Source organism: Amphibalanus amphitrite, unplaced genomic scaffold (genome assembly GCF_019059575.1).
Source record: "Amphibalanus amphitrite isolate SeventyFive unplaced genomic scaffold, NRLGWU_Aamphi_draft 000762F_arrow, whole genome shotgun sequence".
NCBI lineage: Eukaryota > Metazoa > Arthropoda > Thecostraca > Balanomorpha > Balanidae > Amphibalanus > Amphibalanus amphitrite.
The window spans coordinates 246506-269946 of NW_024882256.1; the positions used below are offsets into that span (position 1 = coordinate 246506).

At 51.0% G+C, this 23441-nt stretch overlaps 2 protein-coding genes across 14 annotated transcripts in view; both read left to right on the plus strand.

The window, feature by feature from the left end:
* The first annotated feature begins 408 nt into the window (after positions 1 to 408).
* LOC122365766 lies at positions 409 to 9919 on the plus strand. 2 transcript variants are annotated; one of them, XM_043337256.1, is made up of 3 exons: positions 409 to 2496; positions 4997 to 5128; positions 7561 to 9919. In XM_043337256.1, exons 1-3 carry the CDS (start codon positions 2225 to 2227, stop codon positions 8783 to 8785), a joined length of 1629 nt encoding a protein of 542 aa, XP_043193191.1. In that variant the 5' UTR covers positions 409 to 2224; the 3' UTR covers positions 8786 to 9919. The 2 variants fall into 2 exon arrangements, with proteins under 2 accessions (XP_043193191.1, XP_043193192.1); XM_043337257.1 differs by lacking the exon at positions 409 to 2496 and adding an exon at positions 2885 to 3982 and having other exon boundaries at positions 7561 to 9787.
* A 6394-nt stretch (positions 9920 to 16313) lies between these two features.
* Positions 16314 to 23441, plus strand: part of LOC122365767 — a 30190-nt gene continuing 23062 nt past the window's right edge. For 3 of the 12 annotated variants that reach the window (XR_006253793.1, XM_043337258.1, XM_043337259.1), the window contains exon 1: positions 22016 to 22162. Coding sequence is in view for 8 of the 12 variants with exons in the window: in XM_043337258.1 (XP_043193193.1) it covers positions 22119 to 22162 (44 nt within the window). In the remaining 4 variants the exon portion in view is untranslated. Of the gene's footprint in view, positions 16796 to 21957; positions 22163 to 22734; positions 22934 to 23441 lie in introns of those variants that run through there. The other 9 variants (XM_043337269.1, XM_043337266.1, XM_043337270.1 and 6 more) reach the window with 8 other exon arrangements.

Genomic DNA, 23441 nt, shown 5'->3' on the forward strand with positions numbered 1-23441 from the left:
ACTGATCACCACGGCCATGTTTTTTTAACCAATTTTGACGCAACTACCGCCAATCGATGCAGAATGAACTGAAAATTAACATGCATTGCAAAAATGGGCATTAAAAAAAGCATAGACGGATACAGGTAAATATATTTGGGAAGTACTTGAAAGTAAAAATACATAAAAATTCGGGTTTCTCGTTGGTGCATCACCAAAACGGATTGGCAATGGTCTTATTGATGTTAAAATGTGTGACAGATTGACTAAAAGTAGATTGGTAATTTAGGCGGCGTCAGGGAACCGAACTTGGGAGGTGAAATCGACCTCCCTTTCTTTTTCCTGAAACCGCTTATGATCCATCTCTTGTTCGCTTGTGAACCTGTAATGCCTGCAAATAATGTTGATCTACTTACAAAATGCATACCTACCGTTATGATGCACGCATCGTGGTCTTCACCCAACTGACTCACTTCACGAATAAGACCTCCCAATTACCGATGCCCTGAAACCGCCCCTGAAAGAATTAGCTTGAAGTTTTCAGGGAATGTGCCCAGCCTAGTTCTAAGAAAAGTCAGACAATTTCAGCATCCTAGCTTCAGTCGTTTCGAAGACTTAAAACAAAAAAACAAAAAAAAAAAACGAAGGGATGGATGAAAACAACCACCTGCCACTTATAGGCTTAAACTATTTACTATTTTGTGCTTATATGTGTTCGTCTGTTTTTTTTTTTAATATTTCTTCCTAGACTGACGAAAAAAGCTGTAATCCTTTCGAAAGCTCCCAATAAAAAAAAACTTAACCCTCGCCGGCACGGAGGGTTGATGCAACCCCTAAGGGTTTTCGCAAGTAACTCGCGGAAAAGCGGTCGATCGCGACGAAGTTTTCAGTACCCTCGCGTTTATCAATTTTACACATACCCTACAAATTTCATGATCCTGACCCAAATGACCTTTGACCTGTGACCTTTTTCCGAGACCATGTTCGGCCGGAATCGCGATTTGGCGTATGTCGGCTCGCATTAGCCGCGAGTTTGCAATGTGTTCGTGGTTTCAAACGAACACCAAACGTTCACACATGTGATTTGATGTTGCTCCCATGCATTGGAGTGGATGTCAAGGACCAAGGTCACCTGAAGGTCAGGTAAGGTCATTGACCTTTGATTACCTCGGCTCACTTTTTCAAGTTATACATACATGTTTCTGGGCTAGTTTTTGGAGCTGAATTCGATTTAAGCAACCATTTGAACATTTACAAAGTAGTTTTGGTGCCTTCGTAACATGTTGCAAAGCTGTCAGTGGTACTTGACAGTTGACACCTACTATTGATACCCGGTAGGCGGTAGTACGCCTACTGGTTGACCTGACCTGACCTGACCTGACCCAACTTGGTCTAAATGCATGAGGACATCGTCTGTGATCAAAACTAACATGAAAGTCATGATAAACACCCCGAAACAAAACATAGCAGTCTCACCTTACGAAGTTCTAACAGGTCCCGATTTTCCGACTTTTGGGTCATGGACATGACCTTGAAGGTCAAACAATTACCTAGGACCTGACCTAAAAGTTGGGTATCATCGGCTTCCTCTCGTCACGGGTAACACGCTCGTTCTTTCCGCGAAGCTCTAGCTTGATCAGGGGCCGAACGGCGGGGAAAGTGTCCAACCGACCCTTCCCCTCCCCTGCACAGTGCACATTGGACGCTGGAAAACGCCGCACACAGGCGAGGACTAAACAATGACTCTATCACATACTATCTGTCTTAGAAACATTAGCTCCGACACATTTAGATTAGAAGTCCATCATAGTGAAATACTTATACTCTACTGTTTATGCAGCAAAGTGAAAGTTCAGCAAGATTTTGTCCGACTTTGCTTGCTTTTGAAACATCCAATGCACTATGGACTAATGAACACAAGGAAAATGAAGGAACACTTAAATTGATAGCATGCGAGGATGAAGAAGAATCAGCTTTGAATCAGATTATGGAAAAATGAGTGCAAACCGGCACTTGCGGCCCTTGATCAACAGAGACGGTCAATCTAATTCAATATACCCTGGTGTACACCTGACACCAGGACCTTTCACAACTCAGGTGCCAGTCGGAATATTTTGAAAAGCTCATTTTCAAATATTCTTATAGTTTATTTTTCGAGTTTGTTTGTCAGCCCTTGTCTCCTGCCGCCTCCGTTCCCGTCACCCAGCCATCTCCGCGGCTCGGCGCCGGTCGGCCGCGCCCTGCCATGGCCGTGTGTCCAGTGCTGCTCTCGGAGGAGAGCCGCGGCCGGCTGGCCAGCGCGCTGCTGCTCCTCCACCTGACCGTGGCGCTGCTGGCGCAGGCCCTCTACCTGCTGGCGCTGCACGTGCGCCAGCAGTTGCGCCAGCGCGCCGCGCTGCTGCGCGACTACGAACCGGACACCGTCAGCCGACTGCTGACGACAACGGCCGTCCTGCTGGCCGCCTTCCACCTGCCCAGCGCCAAGGTCTGCCAGGACATGGGATACAAGGACACCAGGTGAGGCGGCCCAACGTCGGCCAGGACATGGGATACAAGGACACCAGGTGAGGCGCCAGGACATGCGTTGTACCAGGCGTTGTACCAGGCGTTGCGTTGTACCGGTGAGGCGCCAGGCGTCGTTGTATACCAGGACATGGTATACAACGACACCAGGTGAGACGGCCGAACGTCTGCCAGGACATGGGATACAAGGACACCAGGTGAGGCGGCCCAACGTCTGCCAGGACATAGGATACAGGGACACCAGGTGAGGCGGCCCAACGTCGGCCAGGACATGGGATACAAGACACCAGGTGAGGCGGCCGAACGTCGGCCAGGACATAGGATACAGGGACACCAGGTGAGGCGGCCCAACGTCGGCCAGGACATGGGATACAAGGACACCAGGTGAGGCGCCAGGACATGCGTTGTACCAGGCGTTGTACCAGGCGTTGCGTTGTACCGGTGAGGCGCCAGGCGTCGTTGTATACCAGGACATGGTATACAACGACACCAGGTGAGACGGCCGAACGTCTGCCAGGACATGGGATACAAGGACACCAGGTGAGGCGGCCCAACGTCTGCCAGGACATAGGATACAGGGACACCAGGTGAGGCGGCCCAACGTCGGCCAGGACATGGGATACAAGGACACCAGGTGAGGCGGCCGAACGTCGGCCAGGACATGGGATACGAGGACACCAGGTGAGGCGGCCGAACGTCGGCCAGGACATGGGATACAATGACACCAGGTGAGGCGGCCCAACGTCGGCCAGGACATGGGATACAAGGACACCAGGTGAGGCGGCCCAACGTCGGCCAGGACATGGGATACGAGGACACCAGGTGAGGCGCCCGAACGTCGGCCAGGACATGGGATACAATGACACCAGGTGAGGCGGCCCAACGTCGGCCAGGACATGGGATACAAGGACACCAGGTGAGGCGGCCCAACGTCGGCCAGGACATGGGATACAAGGACACCAGGTGAGGCGGCCCAACGTCGGCCAGGACATGGGATACAAGGACACCAGGTGAGGCGGCCCAACGTCGGCCAGGACATGGGATACAAGGACACCAGGTGAGGCGGCCCAACGTCGGCCAGGACATGGGATACAAGGACACCAGGTGAGGCGGCCCAACGTCGGCCAGGACATGGGATACAAGGACACCAGGTGAGGCGGCCCAACGTCGGCCAGGACATGGGATACAAGGACACCAGGTGAGGCGGCCCAACGTCGGCCAGGACATGGGATACAAGGACACCAGGTGAGGCGGCCCAACGTCGGCCAGGACATGGGATACAAGGACACCAGGTGAGGCGGCCCAACGTCGGCCAGGACATGGGATACAAGGACACCAGGTGAGGCGGCCGAACGTCGGCCAGGACATGGGATACAAGGACACCAGGTGAGGCGGCCCAACGTCGGCCAGGACATGGGATACAAGGACACCAGGTGAGGCGGCCCAACGTCGGCCAGGACATGGGATACAAGGACACCAGGTGAGGCGGCCGAACGTGCCGCGCTGGCGCCAAACCAGCCGGCGGCACACTCATATACTGTAGCCATCAAGTCTCCCAGTTAGTACCTAGCAAGGGCGATATTACGGCCCCATCACGTTTCCTGCAAAAATGGCAAAAACACCTTATGGTTTTGAGAGGCCCATATCTCAGCAACTGCTGGGGCGATTGATTTGCGGTAGTTTTTGTAGGCTAGCTGCATCCCTATTCCCTTCTACGAAACATCGGATACTATCGATGCATGTTGGTCACCTCCATTGCACGTGCAAAATGCAAAGAGAAGAGGTGCCAAGTTTGTTCCCATTTAAATAACTCGGCAATTACTGGGGATATACCACTGAAACTTGGCGTATAGGCACTAGGTAGGCATCCACGGCAATACATTCCTATGTGTTACAGTTAGGGTGTTACTGCACGTGCGTACGTGCAGGGGCCGTTTCCAGATCTCGAGAACGGCTGGGCCGATTGTGCTCAAATTCGGTCCACGATTGGGGACCAGTTAGAAGAGTGTCTGTAGTTTCAGTGATGCTTTCCGTGACGTAAGTGATACTTTCCGAAATGCGAGTCGGATGGAGTTAGCTCCGCTACATGCGGACCAGGAGTGGGTAGAGGAGTAGTTGACTAAGAGTCCCCTACGCTCGCCTCTGATAAAAAGTCACCAGAGCTTTTCAATAACTTTCGATGGTGACATGGTAGAAGTATGAACCTTTTATGTGCTCATCTCAGCAATACTGATCGAGAATTCGGTACCGCTAGTTTCCATATCCAGCTCTCGGACAGCTTTTGGACAGATCCATGCTTTGGAAAGATTTAGGACGAAAGGGAGCCATGATTGTTGCAGCTTGCAGCTCTCCTTACAAAAAAGAAAATCATATAAATTTATGGAATTATCCCAGCGGCCCCGAATGATTCGACATGCAACATGTAGAGCTGACTGGTAAGCCTGGTTCATTTTCTTCGTTAAGACTGAGTGTCATATTTTATTTTCGTTTCCAGACGCCGCTGGCACGCCTGCTTCCTGATGTGGCTGGCCGTCGATCTCGGCGTTAGTATCGCCACCATCGTACAGATGGCAGCACTGTTCCGACAACGGGTGCTCATTACCGACGCGTTCCAGCTGGGTTTCCGGTAAGAACTCCTAAGCGGAGACCAGTTTCTGGGGTTCCGGTAAGAACTGAGAGGAGACTAGCTTCTAAGGTTCCGGTAAGAAATCCTAAGCGGAGACCAGTTTCTGAATTCAGGGGTTCCGGTAAGAAATCCTGAGATGAGACCTGCTTCTGGGGTTCCGGTAAGAATTACTCCCGAGAGGAGACCAGTTTCTGGGCTTCCGGTAAGAAATCCTGAGAGGAGACCAGTTTCTGGGGTTCCGGTAAGAAGTTCTCTGAATGGGAGCATGGCTTCTGGGGCTCCGGTATGACATCTGAAAAGGGACCACATTGTCCTGTAGTCGTTAAATTTGAATCGAGTTCCTAGTGCGGTAGCCGCTAAGTGAAGCTGTGGGACGGGCAGCCGTATTTTAAGTGTAGGGTCGGACGGGCAGTCGTATTTTAAGCGTAGCGTGGGACGGGCAGTCGTATTTTAAGTGTAGCGTGGGACGGGCAGTCGTATTTTAAGTGAACCCATCTCAAGAAGCCACGTTTTGAAGCAGAATATTCTTCGTTTTCATACTGCTTGTACAGTCTTGCATGTGGAATGAGGAACAACTTGCTTTTTTTCCTAATATGAAGAGGCTTACCTCATGCACTCCTGACCATATCTCAAGGGAGAGATAAATCGTTTATCCGAAGTTGCATCCTGAATGCTCCCGAATTTAACCCTCGCCGGACCTATTGGTTTTCTACATACGCGCCGGCCGAGGGAGGGGGGGGGGGGTATACGACCCCGCTCGCCGTTTCGCCTCTGGTAGAGCTAGCGCGTCGCGGAAAAAACGAGCGTGTGCGCCGTTACGAGACGCAGAGATTGCTGCCCGATTTTAATGTCCTAGGTCAACCGGTGACCTCTGAGTTCAGGTCAAGTTTCCCAAGATACCTACGGTTCCGTTTTTTGTGCATAACTTCGCAAAAACGATTTTGGCAGCATCGTGTTCGCCTCGCTCAGGCACGTCGAATGATATACTTTTTATTTGGGTAAGGTCAACTTCGGGTGTTGACCTCAGGTCACGGTCAGGTCAGCACCCCCAGGTCACGAAATTGGTCGAAGTAGGTCATGTCGCATAGCATTCGATCCGGCAGGTCTTCCTGAGTCCATTGGTGGCTTTCCCGACTCGGAAGCTCAATTTGATCGGGAGCTCAGTTCTTGACGAAAAACTAATTACCCTAATGACGTCGTAAATGACGTCACGCAAGGTCAACATTGCAAAAGTGAAGCATCGAACCTTGCAAGGAGAGCACCAAATCACGATTCCGTGAGCTTGAGATAGTTGGAGATCGTTCCCGAAGCAAGAATAGCAGTTTTCATTTTTCCCAATTGACTTATAATGGTGAGGTCACGAAAATGACCTGACTTCATATGACCTTTAGGAAAAATCCGAGATATACAACTTGTGAGACTCGTAATGGATATTAGATCCTGCAAGTATCATTTCCCTGTGAAAGCTCCTCTGGCAGTGAGGGCGTTGCGAATTTGCGACATCTGAAGACCGTGCAGAGGTTCACTTATGACGTCATAGGTCAGTGATCTGACCTGACCCGAAACTGCAGTTGTTGTCAAAAGATCTGGCTTAAATCAAAGGTCAGGTATGCCAAGTTTCAGCTCTCTATCCCCAGCGTATTCGGAGCTATCGCGAAAAAAACCTATGGGGGGGGGGCACCCGTCCCCCCCCCATCGGCCGGCGAGGGTTAAGGGTAAGTAGTAAAAAAGCATACCGTGCCACTGAAGATTGGCGAGCATCCACCTTAGTTATGCATTGATTGCCACGGTGAGGTGAGGGGAATGAAGGAAGGGGTCGATGGCACGCGGGTCACCTGCCGAAGTCTTCAGTCGAGGGCAATGTTGTAAAAGAATCCGTCTAAATTACCTGTTGGTTTATAAATTGCAGATCCCTTTTCCCTAGTGATATAAAAATACGTGCTAGGCATCGAAGGCACTTGTTTCAAAAAAGAGTGCATCACTTAATAGTAAAGTCACGAAACATTTAATATATGCGCACAATAGCTGTCAGCAGCAGTTCTTATGGTATCCACAGTTACCCTGTTAACCAAAGTTCTCAATCTTATGTTACCAAATTTCCCTGTTACCGACAGTAGTACCCGTGTTACGGCCGGTGCCTCGTGTGGCCCGGCAGTTTCCCTGTTACCGACAGTGCCCGTGTCGTGGCCCCACAGCTTCCATGCTACCGAGACAACTGGCCCGACAGTGTCTGTGTGACCCGGCAGCGCCGTGTGACCCGGTAGTGCAGTGCCGTGTGACCCGGCGGTTCCCCTGTTACCGGCAGTCTGACCCGGCAGTGCGGTGTGACCCGGCAGTGCAGTGCCGTGTGACCCGGCGGTGCGGTGTGACCCGGCAGTGTCTGTGTGACCCGGCAGCGCCGTGTGACCCGGCAGTGCGGTGTGACCCGGCAGGCAGGCGATCACCGAGTACGACGACCGGCCGGCCGTGAAGAGCGCCGTGGACCGTGTCCAGCTGGAGGGCGGCTGCTGCGGCTCGGCCCTCTACCGCGACTGGTTCCGCGTGGCCTGGGCTGACCCGGAGCAGGTCAACGAGCTGTCTCTGTTCACCGGCGACCGGCGGATGCGGGACGGCCTGTGGCTGGTGCCGTGGGCGCCCTGGAGCTGCTGTAACGCCACCCACCTGGGGCCGTGCGACTCGCTGTGGACGCTGGCGCCGCACCGCCTCACCGAGCAGCAGCAGCGACAGCGCCACGCCGACATCGACAAGGAGATGGCCCGCCTGTTCCCGGACAGCGCGCCCAGAAGGTACCGGGACGCCGACGGCGCGCTCCTCTCCGCGCACCAGGTGGAGCAGGTGCTGCGCCAGGAGCGCGCCAGGGTCCGCGCCAGGAGGAGCGCGCCGGCCGCAGGTGACGGACGGGCCCCGACGGCTGGAGCCGCGGCCAGCAACGGCACCGCGGCGGCCAGCAACGGCACCGCGGCGGCCGGCGGCGACTGGGCGGCCGTCCAGCCGGCGCCCACGCTCGCCTCTATGATGGCCGGCCTGGTGGGCGAGGCCTGGTTCAGCGCCGACATTCCGGAGGAGGTGGCCGTGCCGTCCGCGCTGTTCGTGAACACGCTGAACGCCAGCGACTACCGGCGCCGGCTGCGGCGGCTCGAGCTCCGCTCGTACAGCCCTCCGCAGCGGGAGGCCGTGCGGCAGCGGCAGCTGAACCAGCGCGGCTGCGCGGCCTTCCTCTCGGAGCTGACGCTGGAGCTGCTGGCGCCCGCGTACGGCGTGCTGCTGCTGGTCGTCCTCTGCCAGGTGGCCGTGCTGGCCGGCGCGCGCTGGCTGCAGACCTCCTGCGACCTGGCGCGCCGCTGGGGAGGCGACCAGCTCACGGCGCCCGGCTACCTGCTCTTCAGCTGGCCGTGCACGCTGGGCGAGGGCCAGGAGCTGCAGCCGCCGCCCGAGGACCCGGAGGCCATCTTCCACATGAACGACGAGGAGGAGGACATCATGGGCTCCCTGGGGCTGGAAGGCGTGCGCGATGCCCTGAACGTGGCGCAGGGTCTGGCGTCGGGGGACGCGCGCGAGGCGCTGGGAGCCGTCCAGGACACGGGCGTGCTGGAGGGGACGCGCCTGGAGGGGGCCGCCCAGCTGCTGTCGGCAGCGGCCGGCGACGAGGACGACTGAGCCGCCCTGCTGACGCCGGCGGGCAGAGCACGACGTGCGGCAGATCGCCACAGGTGACGGTGACTGACGTTTGAGTCAGTATAGCCAGCTGAAGATGTCGTTCAAACGGAGTCTCACACACGGATGATTTATGACCCATACGCAGCGTGACCGCACAATGAACGGCGCTGATTTTCTGTATAGGTAGCGAAAACCGTGAACAAGCCAAATCAGCTCAGTTCTACGGGATCTATGATCCCGTAGGATGAGATCCCAGCTCCATTTTCCTAGATTCGTGCACATTTCTGACGCCGTGACCCCTCCCAGTGCGAACCGAAACACGAGGGAGCGGCGAAGAAGGGGAGAATGTGCAGTTTCAGCCACCGCTGCGTATCAGAGGGTGCTGCAAGAGGAGGAAGGACATGTTCAAGCGCGCACGAAGCAGGGAAGGACACCCAGCGAAGCCCAAGAACTCTAAAATATCCGCCAGCTGCGAGCATGTATGCGGGTCTTATTCAGTGACAAGGAAAAGATCCAATTGCACCTCAACCCCAGCCGGTCCAATAGCAATGGTGTTGCACCGCAACGGCAGCTACAGGCGCTCAGTACCTAAGGGAATGGGGGGAATGGGTGGGTGCGGTGCGATATAATTTTTGCAAAAAAGGCGCCTGAGATGTGTGCCGCCATCGGGAGAGAGGAGAAGTGGCTCGTATCAGATCGATGCGAACCACTTCTCGATTCTCGAACGAACAGTGCAGCATCAAGCGCTTGAACAGAATGGCCTGAGCTCCTACTCTGTTTACGCTTGTATCTGTTCACGTGTATCGTATCTGAATGCAGAAAAAAATTGTTGCTTTTTTATATGTTTTCTTTCGGTGAACAACAACCGAGCATAGTATAAGTAAAATACATAGATAGCGACGCCAAGGCTCGAAAAAGTGCTTAAAAAACAGACCTCTGGTGTAATCCGCCTTAGCGACTGTATAATAAACGCCAAACGGACACTGTTGGTTCCTACTTCCTAGTTCCTACTCAGCACTTTCCTATCTTTCATTCTCACTTGCGCATATTTATGATTGCTCTCTTACTACATAGAATGCATTCATTAACGCATCCAAACCCGTTCCGAATGCTCGAAATGTATAAACAGAAGTTTGAAACTCGAGCTTTTGTATGAGGAAATTAGTATGAACAATTCGTATATCTCTAAGTTTTCACATCGGTGACCGAATGTCAGGTCAGTTTAGCGACCTCGCCATCGTCGTTGGGAGAAAATTGAAATGCTCTTCTTTTGGCCGAAAACACATTCAAACACCATGACACGGGTAAACATGGCACACTGAACGGAACAATTGCACCTGTTACCCCTTCTATGTCCTTGAGGTCATCTCAGGTCATGAAACATCTCCAACAGTTTTTTTTTTTTACTATAACTTTAGATAGAAGCATGCAAGAGCGCTGAAAACACGGTAACACCATGGATGTGTTCAGCTCAACGATACCAATCGAATGACATGCAACATGACCTTTTCCGTGACATTGAACAGGGGTCAAATTTTCCAGTTGACCTTTTCAGGTCAACTTATAATTAATCCGACACGTGTCGACGAGACAAACGTGATGCCGGTAAAGTCAGCGTCATACAAGTTTTGAGTCAAACGTTATGATACACAAATCTTTTCCGCTTTCCCGCAGGCAGCACTACAGCTTTATTGGTTTCTGACTTATGCGCTGATTTCAGATTTGTGAGAAGTTGTCAAAATTGGGAACAAAATTGCGCGAAAATTTTAACCTTTTGTGACCTCCAGTGACCTCAGCGATAAACTGATCAAATATGCATTGGTAATTCTGAAAAGTACTGTAGCGAGCTATCTGTTGCTTTTTACGGCATTTTTCTAGCTTACCGCATTACCGCATTACCGCATTACTTTCCGAGATAATCTGGTGTGACCAAAAAGGGGGGGGGGGGCCACCCACCATGGCGAAGTTGGCTGAGAGGCACACCCGGGCACTGGCTAAACAAAACATCCATAGTTTTGTCTTCCGTTGACTACATATTACTATTCACGTCGATTTAGAGACAATAGCCGTTTTCACGACGGGCTATCCGGCGAATGCACCTAATTTGACCAAATCTGCACCTAATCTCTTATACAGCAAATATCTTCATTTTATGCTTTTTTCAGTGTTTTCGTCGATGATACTCTCTGATAATATGACAAAGCAGGCATATAAGCAATTATTGTAACCCTAGCCGATAGCTACTAAGAGATACACTGAACCTAATTTGACCAAATCTGCACCTAATCTGCACCAAATGTGTACCAGATGGCCGTCGTGAAAACGGCTAATATTTGGCTATTTAAGCAAATTGAGGAGTCCGCCGGTTTTACTCGGGACGGTCCCCAGTAACCCAAAAGTTACTGGGGACCGGTTCCCAGTGTCCCCAGTGGTGGTTACGCGCCTGGTTAACCCTCGCCGGTACAGGCTATTTTGCGTCCCTCGACGGCACAACGGTGCTACGACCCCCCCCCCCCCCCCTCCTCGCGTTTGGCCCCTGATCGAGCTAGAGCTTCGCGGAAAAAAAAAACGAGCGTGTTGCCCGTCACGAGAGGAAGCCGATGCTACCCAATTTTAAGGTCCTAGGTCATCGGGTGACCTTCCAGGTCAGGTCAATGACCCGAAAATCGGGAAAATCGGGACCTGTTAGAAAGTCGTCAAGTGTGGCTACTATGTGGTTTTCTGGGGTGCTGACCACGAATATCGTGTTAGTTTTGATCAGAGATGATGTCTTGAAGCATTTAGACCAGGTCGGGTCAGGTCAGGTCAGGTCAACCGGTAGGGGTCGTGACGGGTATTCGTAATACGTGTCAACCGCCTCTGACAGCTTCGCAACATGTTACGAAGGCACCAAAACTACTTTATGGCTGCTAAATTCGAATTCAGCTCCAAAAACTAGCCTAGAAACATGTAAAACTCGAAAAAGTGAACCGAGGTCACCAAAGGTCAATGACCTGACCTGACCTTCAGGTGACCTTGACACCCACCCTAATGTATGGGAGCAACATCAAATCACATGTTTGAACGTTTGAAACCACGAAAAGCTTGCAAACGCGCGGCTAATGCGAGCCGACATACGCCGAATCGCGATTCCGGCCAAACATGGTCTCGGAAAAGAGATCACAGGTCAAAGGTCATTTGGGTCAGGGTCATGAAATTTTCAGGGTAGGTGTAAAATTGATCAATGCGAGGGTACTGAAAGTTCCGTCGCGATCAGTCGCTTTTTACGCGAGTTATTCGCGAAAAACCATAGGGGGGATTGCAACAACTGGCGAGGGTTAAGCATCTGCCCACAGTGGGCAGATGCTTAACCCTCGCCGGACCTATTGGTTTTCTACATACGCGCCGGCCGAGGGGGGGGGGGCGGGTACGACCCCCCCTCGCCGTTTCGCCCCTGGTGGAGCTAGCGCGTCGCGGAAAAAACGAGCGTGTGCGCCGTTACGAGACGCAGAGATTGGTACCCGATTTTAAGGTCCTAGGTCAACCGGTGACCTCTGAGGTCAGGTCAAGTGCCCCAAGGTACGGTTCAGTTTTTGGTGAATAACTTCGCAAAAAAAACGGCCGCAGAGCGCCGATTTTGGCAGCATCGTGTTCGCCTCGCTCAGGCGCGTCGAATGATATACTTTTTGTCCGGGTCAGGTCAACTTGGGGTGTTGACCTCAGGTCAAGGTCAGGTCAGCACCCCCAGGTCACGAAGTTGGTCGAAAGAGGTCATGTCGGCAGGCCTTCCTGAGTCCATTGGTGCCTTCCCCGACTCGCTAGCTCAATTTGATCAAGAGTTATTGACGAAAAACTAATTTGACCTTGATGACGTCATAAATGACGTCACGCAAGGTCAACATTGCAAAAGTGACGCATCTAACCTTGCAAGGAGTGCATCAAATCACGATTCTGTGTGCTTGAGATAGTTGGAGATCGTTCCCGGCGCCAGAATAGCAGTTTTCATTTTTCCCCTTTGACTTATAATGGTGAGGTCACGAAAATGACCTGACCTCATATGACCTTTAGGAAACATCCGAGATATACAAGTTGTGGGACTCATAATGGATACTAGATCCTGCAAGTTTCATTTCCCTGTGACATCTCCTCTGGCAGTGAGGGCGTTGCGAAGTTGCGACATCTGAAGACCGTGCAGAGGTTCACTTATGACGTCATAGGTCAGTGACCTGACCTGACCCAAAAATGTGGTTGGTGTCAAAAGATGCGGCTTGGATCAAAGGTCAGGTATGCCAAGTTTCAGCTCTCTATCGCCAGCGTGTTCGGAGCTATCGCGAAAAACCCTATGTGGGGGGCGGCACCCGCCCCCCCCCCCTCGGCCGGCGAGGGTTAACCCTCGCCAGTTGTCCACTCCAATTCTTCCCTATTCGCACCGACTTCTGCATCGTTGACCTGGCGCAGCGTTGTTTACGACGTCACTCAAGTTATCAATAAACCCCCATCAATTTGAGCTAGCGATTCGAAAAACTAAAAAGCCGCCAATGGACTCAGGAAGACCCACTGAATGAAATCATATCGGATATTGGTATGACATCCTCCAACAAACTTTGCAAACTGAGTGGTTCTAACCTGACCTTGACCTGAAATCAACACGAACACCTTAAGTTGACCTCAACCAACCAAAAAGTACTTTAGTCAACGCGCTTGAGCAATGAGCACGTCAAACACGAGTGCCAAACAAAAATCGCGGCTCTGCGACCATCGTTGGCGAAGTTATTAACCAAAACCAAACCCCTGCTTTGTGGCACTTGACCTGACGTCAGAGGTCACCGGTTGACCTGAGACCATTAAATCGGGTATGTACCAATCAACGCGGCTCTTGTTCAATTAGGGGCGAAACGGCGAGGGAATCGTACTCTCCCCCCCCCCCCCCCCCCACGGCCCTAGCGTATGTAGAAAATCGACAGGTCCGGCGAGAGGTAAAACCGGAATAAAATAAGCTGACAACAAAACGGTTAGCCTTTCCATTAAATCTGCAGCATACCTGAGCCGTTTGGGCAACACCTGGGTCCCGCTGACGCAGTCTTTGTCTGCTCTCTGGGTCCCGCTGACAGCCTTTGTCTTCTCTCAGCAGTCAGCTGCGTATCTTCGCGACTGACAGCACCGCGCTCTGGGACCGTCAGTCGCCTCCCGAACGGCACCGGCGGTCTAGGGGGGGGGGGGGAAGCTGCGTGCCGCAACCATGCTGATCAGTGACCAATGACCAGTGACCAGTGCAGCGACTAGAGGTACAGGCTCCGAGCCTCTCTGACGGAGCGCGGGGTCGGGTTTCCCGAATCGGTCGTTGATGCGCAGTGCGGGATCGGGGCTGACCTCGCCCCGCGCCCGGCCCGAGCGGTCGGTCGCCCGGCGGAGGGCTGGCACGGCTCCAGGCCGCCGGGCGCCGCGTCGGTCGACGGGCAACAACAGCCGACACGTGGCCGAGGCATGATCGGCTGCGTATCGGGCCGCCGGCGCTGCGGAACCACCGCTAAATGTGAGCACTTTCAATTAACACTTTCGTCGCCTTATTTTAATATAAAAATTATTCCCGATAAATTCCATACGTGCGTTTTCGAACTAGACATGAAAACACTGGTGACGTCATGCTGTGGAACTTACATTGCAATGTAATGCATGACTACCATGTATGACACCTCTTGCTCGATTATAACCTCGGCAACAGTGAAAAAAAAAAACGAAGCTTCCCTCAGGTGGGTGACGGCGCGTGATCGCCTGAGGCGGTGGGGGGCAAAAATATTTTCGTTATTTAATGCTCAATGCAATCACTGCGACTTTTTACAAGACCTTCTTCTCGTCGTTGTTTCTTGCTTTCAACGACTGGTCCCCGAGTGATGACTATCCTCACGCAAGATAGGATGAATGGAGCTAGCAATTAAGCCCAAAAACATATCGAAAATGTTACAAAACATTTCTTTTGAAAGAGATGAATTGAATGGTTTTGGAGCCACTTATGTGCATTAGGTGCACCGTCCACCCATTTCCCTTCATCCTGTTATAAATAAATATCGGTGGACTAACCTGGAGTACCTACCTAATTTCCTTCACTGGTGTATGTGATAGGGGAAGATTCCACTTGATTTCCCGGAGTGGGGATGATTTCAATACAGCAAACGGTATCCAATTTCTCTTGTTGTTGAATCTTGTTGTTGACGCTTATTTTTGAAAAATGAGGCAAATGATTCCCCCTACCCCATTGACTTATCATGAGGAGGTCAAGAATTTGACTGACACCGATATAAAAACTGTGATAAACAACTTGTAGATACATAGCTTCATTATCCCCGCTTCTGGCATTTTCTGCTCGATTTGTATGTCTCTGTAGGTTTGTTTTCTTTAACAGGTATGCCTTATGTTTTGATTTTATTTTAGTTTGATTTCGGTACGTTGTCGTCAACTAAGTCATCTATGATCTAGTTCGTCCCACCCATGGCTGCCCGGCGCGGTCCAGTCTCCACTGGTTATGGCTCCCCAGAGCTTAAAGGTAGTGTGCCAGCTTTCCTGGACCGTATGGAGTTAATGGCCCAGATAAGGAGAACCGGATTTTTAGAACTTATCCATACCTTCAAAACTCATGGAAACGTCTTAAATTCTTCAAATTTTGAGTACCCCAGTGCGAAATTCGCCCCGACGGGTTGTCGGTCGTACCCCAACCACATTTCACACCACTATGAACAATAAATGCACACACTGAAATCGCTATTACCGATATGCTCATCCAATCAAGTTTCGATAAACCCGTTCATCATCAGCTCCTGCGGTTACGAACACGCCTGTTAGGTGGTGCGGTAGACCACGCCCAAAGCCAGGGCCCCGGTAACGCGAGGTAGCCGAGTCAGGGCAGCGTGCGCTGACCCAAGCCGGAGCCGCGCGTCCTCCCGGTGTCATGTGATAGCCCGGGGCTTTGTGGTGCGGTGGTGGTGCGTCGGGCTGCGCGCTCTTACTTCGGCCAAGAAAAATGCGTCAGCTGATCATTGTCATTTCTGCCACTTGCGTGTGGTGAAATGGGGTCATAACCTATAAGACGGCTTTTTCATATCAATTATTTTACATAAAATCATATTTCAAACCATAAATAATGTTCGACAGCCAAATAAAAGAAACAATACCAATACGGGCTTACAGTTTAAGGCTCGACATTGTGTTGTCTACGATTAGACAGCTGATAACTCATTCCCGTACGTCGTATGGTTGTAACACTATAATGACCTTTGCTTATTGTCACAAGTGCGCCGCCTTCGCGATTGTTGCCCGACGCCTGTTTGCAGGTGAGCCCACTACAGTTGTTATACATATCAAAAAAACCGATAACCTTTTAGGCGAAAAAGGCACTATTCCAGGCCCATTTTTGATTTTTTTTTGCGATATTAGGTACAAACAGAAGCTTCTTATCCTAGGAAAAATAAAATGGGAAATCTTTCAAAGGTGGCACACTACCTTTAAAGGTCACTGATGACTGAAGTCATTTATATCATCACGATTTGGACGCACTGTCCTCGTTCGCGCCAGCTCAAGCTTCAACAAAGAAGGCGCCGCGCAGGTGACAGCTGAGCAGCGTCTCGCCCGCCCGCGGCCCGGGGGCAGGCGGCTGCGACAGCCACGGTCTCGGCACGTGTCCCCCGGGGCTCGGCGCCGCTGGGTTGTCTGTGTGTGGAGCCCCCCCCCCCCCCCGCGGCTCTCCCAGCCCTCCCCCCCCCCCCGCCGCGGGGCCGGCGCCACCGCTGCAGGGTACGGCGTTCACCTGTCAGCCGCCGCCGGGCCGCGGGCCAGCTGATCACGTGTGCCCGGCGTGGCCGCAGGCTGCCGGGCCGGGCCGGACCGCCGCGCCGGCCGGTCGGCCCTCATACGGCGCACGGCGGACCGCGGCGGCGGAGTGGCTGGAAGACAGAGTCCGAGTCCGAGTCAGTTCAGACTTCAGAGTCAGAACCCCGGCCATCTGCTCCACTGCAGCGGCGCCATGCCTGAGCTACCCAGGTGAGTCGCAGGCCCCCGTCGCGCCGGGGGCTGGAACTTGTCTGTACTGGGGGCCACAGGGTCAATGAAAAGCTGGTATGCCATTTCAGAAAGCAAGGATTGTCGCTGATGAGGCTACCACCTAGTGACAACCTGATTGGCTCCAGCCAATGAAGTGGTAGCGAATGCGCCGGCTGCGTGGTGCAGCGAATGAACCTTTGGATCCGCGCGCCACCTTCGACTTATTTGTACTAGCAAAGCCAAAAACAAAACAAGGAAAAGCAGTCATTCACCATAATCACACCAGATTAAAGGTAGTGTGCCACCTTTGAAAGATTTCCCGTTTTATTTTTCCTAGGATAAGAAGCTTCTGTTTTTACCTAATATCGCAAAAAAATCAAAAATGGGCCTGGAATAGTGCCTTTTTCGCCTAAAAGTTTATCGGTTTTTAGATATGTATAACAACTGTAGTGGGCTCACCTGCAAACAGGCGTCGGGCAACAATCGCGAATGCGGCGCACTTGTGACAATAAGCAAAGGTCATTATAGTGTTACGACCATACGACGTACGGGAATGAGTTATCAGCTGTCTAATCGTAGACAACACAATGTCGAGCCTTAAACTGTAAGCCTGTATTGGTATTGTTTCTTAAATTTGGCTGTCGAACATTAATTTGTGGTTTGAAATATGATTTTATGTAAAATAATTGATATGAAACAGCCGTCTCTTAAGTTATGACCCCATTACACCACACGCAAGTGGCAGAAATGACAATGATCAGCTGACGCATTTTTCTTGGCCGAAGTCAGAGCGCGCGGCCCGACGCACCACGCGTATTTGGAAATTCCGACCTCGACGAGCATCAGAAGCCACCTAACAGGCGTGTTCGAAACCGCAGGAGATGATGATGAACGGGTTTATCGAAACTTGATTGGATGAGCCTATCGGTAATAGCGATTTTAGTGTGTGCATTTATTGTTCATAGTGGTGTGAAATGTGGTTGGGGTACGACCGACAGCCCGTCGGGGCGAATTTCGCACTGGGGTACTCAAAATTTGAAGAATTTAAGACGTTTCCATAAGTTTTGAAGGTATGGATAAGTTCTAAAAATCCGGTTCTCCTTATCCGGGTCATTAACTCCATATGGTCCAAGAAAGCTGGCACACTACCTTTAAAGTGCCGCCTATCGTTCTCCTTATGCTGGTCACAGTCACAGCTAATCACGCGTCGGCAGTCACAGCTAACCACGCGTCGGCAGTCTCAGCTAACCACGCGTCGGCAGTCACAGCTAACCACGCGTCGGCAGCACCTGTCAGCCGGACCGTGCGACTCGATTGTGTTTACCTCCGTCATGCAGGGAAGGTCATGAAGCCGGTCGTACCGGTTTTGAGGCACACTGCTGGATGCTGGATCATGATAGGGATGCAGCCGTTTGTGTATAATTCAGCCATTTGCAATGACGTATACACGAGCATAAAAGCGTTGTTGAAAGCACATTCAAGATTAAACTTGGTTTTGTCGCAATTTTTTCTTGCCCGAGACAATTTTCATGTTATTATGATATTTTCCTCAATAATTGCCTGCCCTTTTGAAATAGCGCTTTTCAGTGTAGGTATTTAACTAATGATAACTTCGATCTTTATTCGATGATCCTATTTTTCGGATATTCTTCTCTAGCTCTGAAAATAGCCTGCTGAAGCGGAGAAGGAATGGTCAGATGTCGTTCCCCGTTCTCGGGCGTTGTTGTTGTTGTTGTTGGACGGTCCCATCGCTGCGGATCTGTGCCATGAGCCCATCACGACATAGCTGACTCAGGCTCTGCTGCGCTGTGGTGTCCAGTGTTCACTGGCCGCGTCACTGAACCGGCCACAACTGGCCCGTGCACACACCGTCCGTAATAGACCGTTTCCACCGCCACTCGCCGGCGCGGCGCAGTGGCTGGCCGCTGTACATACATACATACATACATACATACATACATACATACATACATACATACATACATACATACATACATACTCCGCTGCGCCGCTCAGCGCATTTCATTACATCGCTGCGCGGTATGTTATCACCTCACTACGCGGTATGTCATCACATCACTGCGCGGTATGACGTCACATCATCTCACATGACGTCACATCATCTCACATGACGTCACATCACTGCTTGGTGTGACGTCACGTCATTGGCTGTCCTTCCCCCCCCCACCCCCACCCCCACCCGTGTGCCCGTGTGCACACTTGTGCAGTGAGCAGTGCGCAGTGGGCACGCTGGCAGCCTGCCGCGGCACATGGGACACAACTGTGATCCCCTGGTCCCGCATGGCGTTACGAACCTCCCGTATCGGGATTCTGCTGAGCAGTGACCAACGAACCGCTCTTGCCGGGATGCCGCTGACCGCTACTGCCGACCGCTACCACCTGCCATTGTGACACTCGCTATAATGTTTAGGCGGGCTGATGTTTGATGTTTGTCTTGCTGTGTTAGCTGGGGTGATTGTGTGCGCATGCAGGCTGAAGGGGTGTTAAGTCCTTGTGCCGGTGGCCGGGTGACGTCACAACAGTCGAGGTTCCCGCCGGGTCGGTCTGACGGCGGTCGGCGGCTGACCAGGGCCCTGTTTCACCGGTGATAGCAGCAAGCTGCTATCACGTTTCGCGAGCTGACGTCATGTCATGACGCCATACTGCTGACGTTATGGGCAGTTCCGGCGCACGATGGCCGCGACCTTGGCCGCAGCATTAAGTGACGTATGAGACTAATAGTAAGAGTTTACGCAGTCATTCTAGTATATTTATTTTTATTATATATTTTTCTTAATATGATGTATTTAAAAGAAGTTAGGTTTAAGGAAAATTTGGACGTAAACTTCGAACATTTAGTTGATGACGTAAAACAATATTGCGGCAATCGTGCGCCAGAATTGCCCCTTACGTCAGCAGTATGACGTCATCACATTACGTCAGCTCGCGCAATTTGATAGTGGCGTGCTGCTATCACCGGTGAAACAGGGCCCAGGGGTCAGCGGGGTCGGCCGCCCGGTCAGTCAGCAGTGAGACCGCCAGTCGGCTGAGTCAGCTGCTGGCTCAGCTGAGTCAGCTGCTGGCTCAGCTGAGTCACCTGCTGTCTCAGCTGAGTCACCTGCTGTCTCTCCTTTGTCTCAGTCGCGGCGAGTATAGACCTATTACACTGGGCCGACCTCAGCTGACGGTTTACGTCATAGGCACTACAATGGGAAAAACAACGCGATGCTCCAATGCATTGCACCGCTGTAACGTCTTGCTCAAAATCAACAAACAATATGTATCATTATTCAACTGATAACGTGCTTCGGTAAAAAGTTAAGTTTAGATAATGGCTGTGATCGTGGCATGTGGTAGCTGTCAGGTTCCGTGATGTATTTTGCTTTTCTCGGTTTTTATTTCTCGATATAATATATAATCTGTTTTAATTGATTTCTCAATATGTTTGAACATACGTGAAAGGCGTGCTGGTCTTGCAATGCTGTTGATCCTTATGTCAACGTTGAAAGTTCCCCGCTGAATTCCCGGTTTTCAATTTTTCCCATCTGTATGCACTTCTCCAATTTTTATATCGATAACATTTTGTTGCCTAATAATGTATCTTGTAGGGGAAAGTGGGTGTATTGCGCCCTCCTAACCAATTGCGCCCACCAACATTCCCACGGATTCAGTGGCATGTTTAGATTTTTGTGTTCGAAAACATTATTTTCACCACTGGATAGATCATTTTATGGCCCAAACTCTCTGATGAAGCCAATTAGCAAGGCTCATTACGCCATCAAAGATGTTTTGGCGTTTTCTTAACTTTTTTGCAGTATTTTGAGCCGTTGGCTATACAAATTTGCGATATTTGTGTGATTTTCAGAGTGATATTTAGAAAGAAACCCCATTTTTTCATTGTATTTCACTGAAACAGTAAACATTCTTCAACATCTTTATGATAACCTCTACGCTTTTATTAAAAAGTACCTCAATTTTAATTGCGCCCATGGCAATTGCGCCAGGGGGGCGCAAATAGAATAATAGTGTAGTCATTATATCACGACAGTATGAATGCATCATTAACTGATTGCAATAAAGCAGGAGCTTGATGTCAGGCAAGGGAGCAGCCCGCTGTCGTCAGTCCGCAAATTATTTCTCTCGTCAAACTTATAATGCAGCTGCCATTTAGGCTACGGCTTGTGGTGTAATGGACAAAATACGACATTTTTAACATGGACTTAGGCGTGAGAAGTGACAGCTATGATAAAAAACTAAAAACTGATGTCATTAAGTTTTCAAAACGATAAAATGATTAATTTTGCGAGAAACGATTGAAAATTTAACTGTATAGGCGCATACGATCACATATATCTAGTCGGTTACAGTAAACGTTTTTGTTGCACTTTTACAAGCGTACGGACACATGTAAAGTTATCTACCTGGGCAAAAAACATCGCGATTTATATCTACATTTATTATTTAACCAGCCTGAATAACATTATAAATGTTTAAGTAAGCCGCAATGACATTAGACTGCCGGGGTGTATGCATTCCGTCTCAATTAATCACTTAGCCATATTAAATTATAGGGCGCAATTGGGTTCTAATTGCGCCATCCCCCTGGCGCAATTTACAGCAGTTGTTGGCAAATGCGCCCTTTTGCATGTTTCTGAAAAAGCAGCTGTCAGAAGCAAACGAAACATTCTCAATTGATCGGGAGGCTCTTAAATCGTAGCCAATGAGTTCCTCTTTGAAATGGTTACCAGTGCATGCTTATATCTCCAGCGGTTTTCTTACAATTAGCGTTTTTCGTTAAGGTGGCGCAATTCACCCTCCTTCCCCTATGCATTCTTTATATATTATTAGGAATACTATTTTATGTAAATATAGATTGCTTTGATTTCATGGGACGAAAGGAAAAATTTGCCTACTGTGACGTTACTGTACCCCTCGGGTGAAGACCTCGGCTAGCATTATTGCCCTCGGCTACGCCCTAGGCAATAGCCAAAAGGTATGTTTCGGTCTTCCCCCTCGGGTTACAGTGACGTCACATCGGGTGATAATAAACACTATTGCCCGTTGTCCTCTTACTGACCGACATACCTCATGTTTTTTCTGAAAAATAAGAGGCTCTGTGATTGGTTTATCACGAGAGAATATAACTCTTCCAAACAGGCTTCTTGTTTTGCCCCGTTTCTCAGTATCGCGACATTTCCTTCTGTGCCTCTTTTTCCATTGTTGTTATTCTATATCCTGCGACATTATGAACATTTTTTTCGCAAAGTGAAATGTGTCTGAGTGTAGGTACTTGTGAGCGTATGCAGTAATCTACAGTTTCAGGATGGCCAGCGAGAAGGGCTCCGCCAAGTACACACTGCAAAACGAGTAAGCATTGCGTCTCGCTTCGATAATTTTTATTCGACTTATAATTGTACCAGCCTAAGCTTAGAATTATGGACCTTAGCTGTCCTCCAGTTTTGCCCGTTATCGGGGTGCCGTTTGTCTCTGCGCTATGTCCACATTACACTTCACTATCGGCCCGTGTGTTCAGGGATAAAGTCGACAAACACGGCACGCTAAAGTGGATTATCTCGGGTCAATGAGCTCTCGTGTCGGCTGATACTCGGCACACAGACCGGCCTCGGTGGACTGAAATAGCCGCTCGGTGCGGGGCGCTGGCGATAGGCCCTCGAGTGAGGCGCCCGATGACCCGGGGTCGAGTGGTGTCCGGTGGACCCTGCAGCGTCTCTGTGTGCACTGCCGGTACGACTCGACTGTCGGTGGGGCCGCTATATCGGGCCGCCGGCAGAAGGCCGCTGTCCCGGCGTGCTCCGCCCCGTGTCCGCGCTGTGTCCGTGTGCCGACCGGCCGGTGTGTGACGGCTGCAGCTCGCTCGGCGGCGGTCGCAGCTGCGCCGGCGCCCTGGCTCCAATCAATACCTGGTGCGGCCGGCCCGATCACATGCTCGCGGCCTGATCGAGGCGTGCCCGGCCCGGCGGCTGTTGTGTGCTGCGCCCGGCGGTCAGCAGGCACGGACGGACAGTGGGGAGGTGACCTGCTGGAGGCGCAGTTGCCCGGCGGAGGTCGGTAGTGCGGACGGCTCGAGTGGCAGGACGGTCACAGGCAGCTGGCGGAGGACTGGGGTCGACCGCAGAGGTGGGTACGGGAGCGCGGAGAACGCCGGCGCGCCAGCCAGCTCTTTGTCCTCGGCGGCTGACTCAGAGACTTTACTGGAGAGCTTTTTGCTTATTTGGTGTTACTTCAAGTGTTTTTTTTTAACATGTATGCAATTGTTTGTAGTTGTACCTACCGATGAAATTGTTTGATATGAGAAGCACCTGGCGCACAGTCGGTTTTGGGTGCCTTTCGATGTTCGGCGAATTTTTCATTTTAAAGGCAATAAGGGTAAATTTTATGCGTAATGAAAAAAGTGCAAAAAAGTTGACACGCTGTAGTCAGAGGTGTGCATGGATAAAAATTGGGCATGGGATCCGATCCCACGGATCTAATCTCAGTATTTCCCAATATTTTCCACGGAGAGTATAAGCAATGCTATATTGATGTGATTTACTTAAATCGATTTTATGACTATTCGGAAAAAAATTACAGGTCTTCGCTGCATTTACTTTCTCAACCTGTCTAGTTTCATAAACTCGCCCGAAAT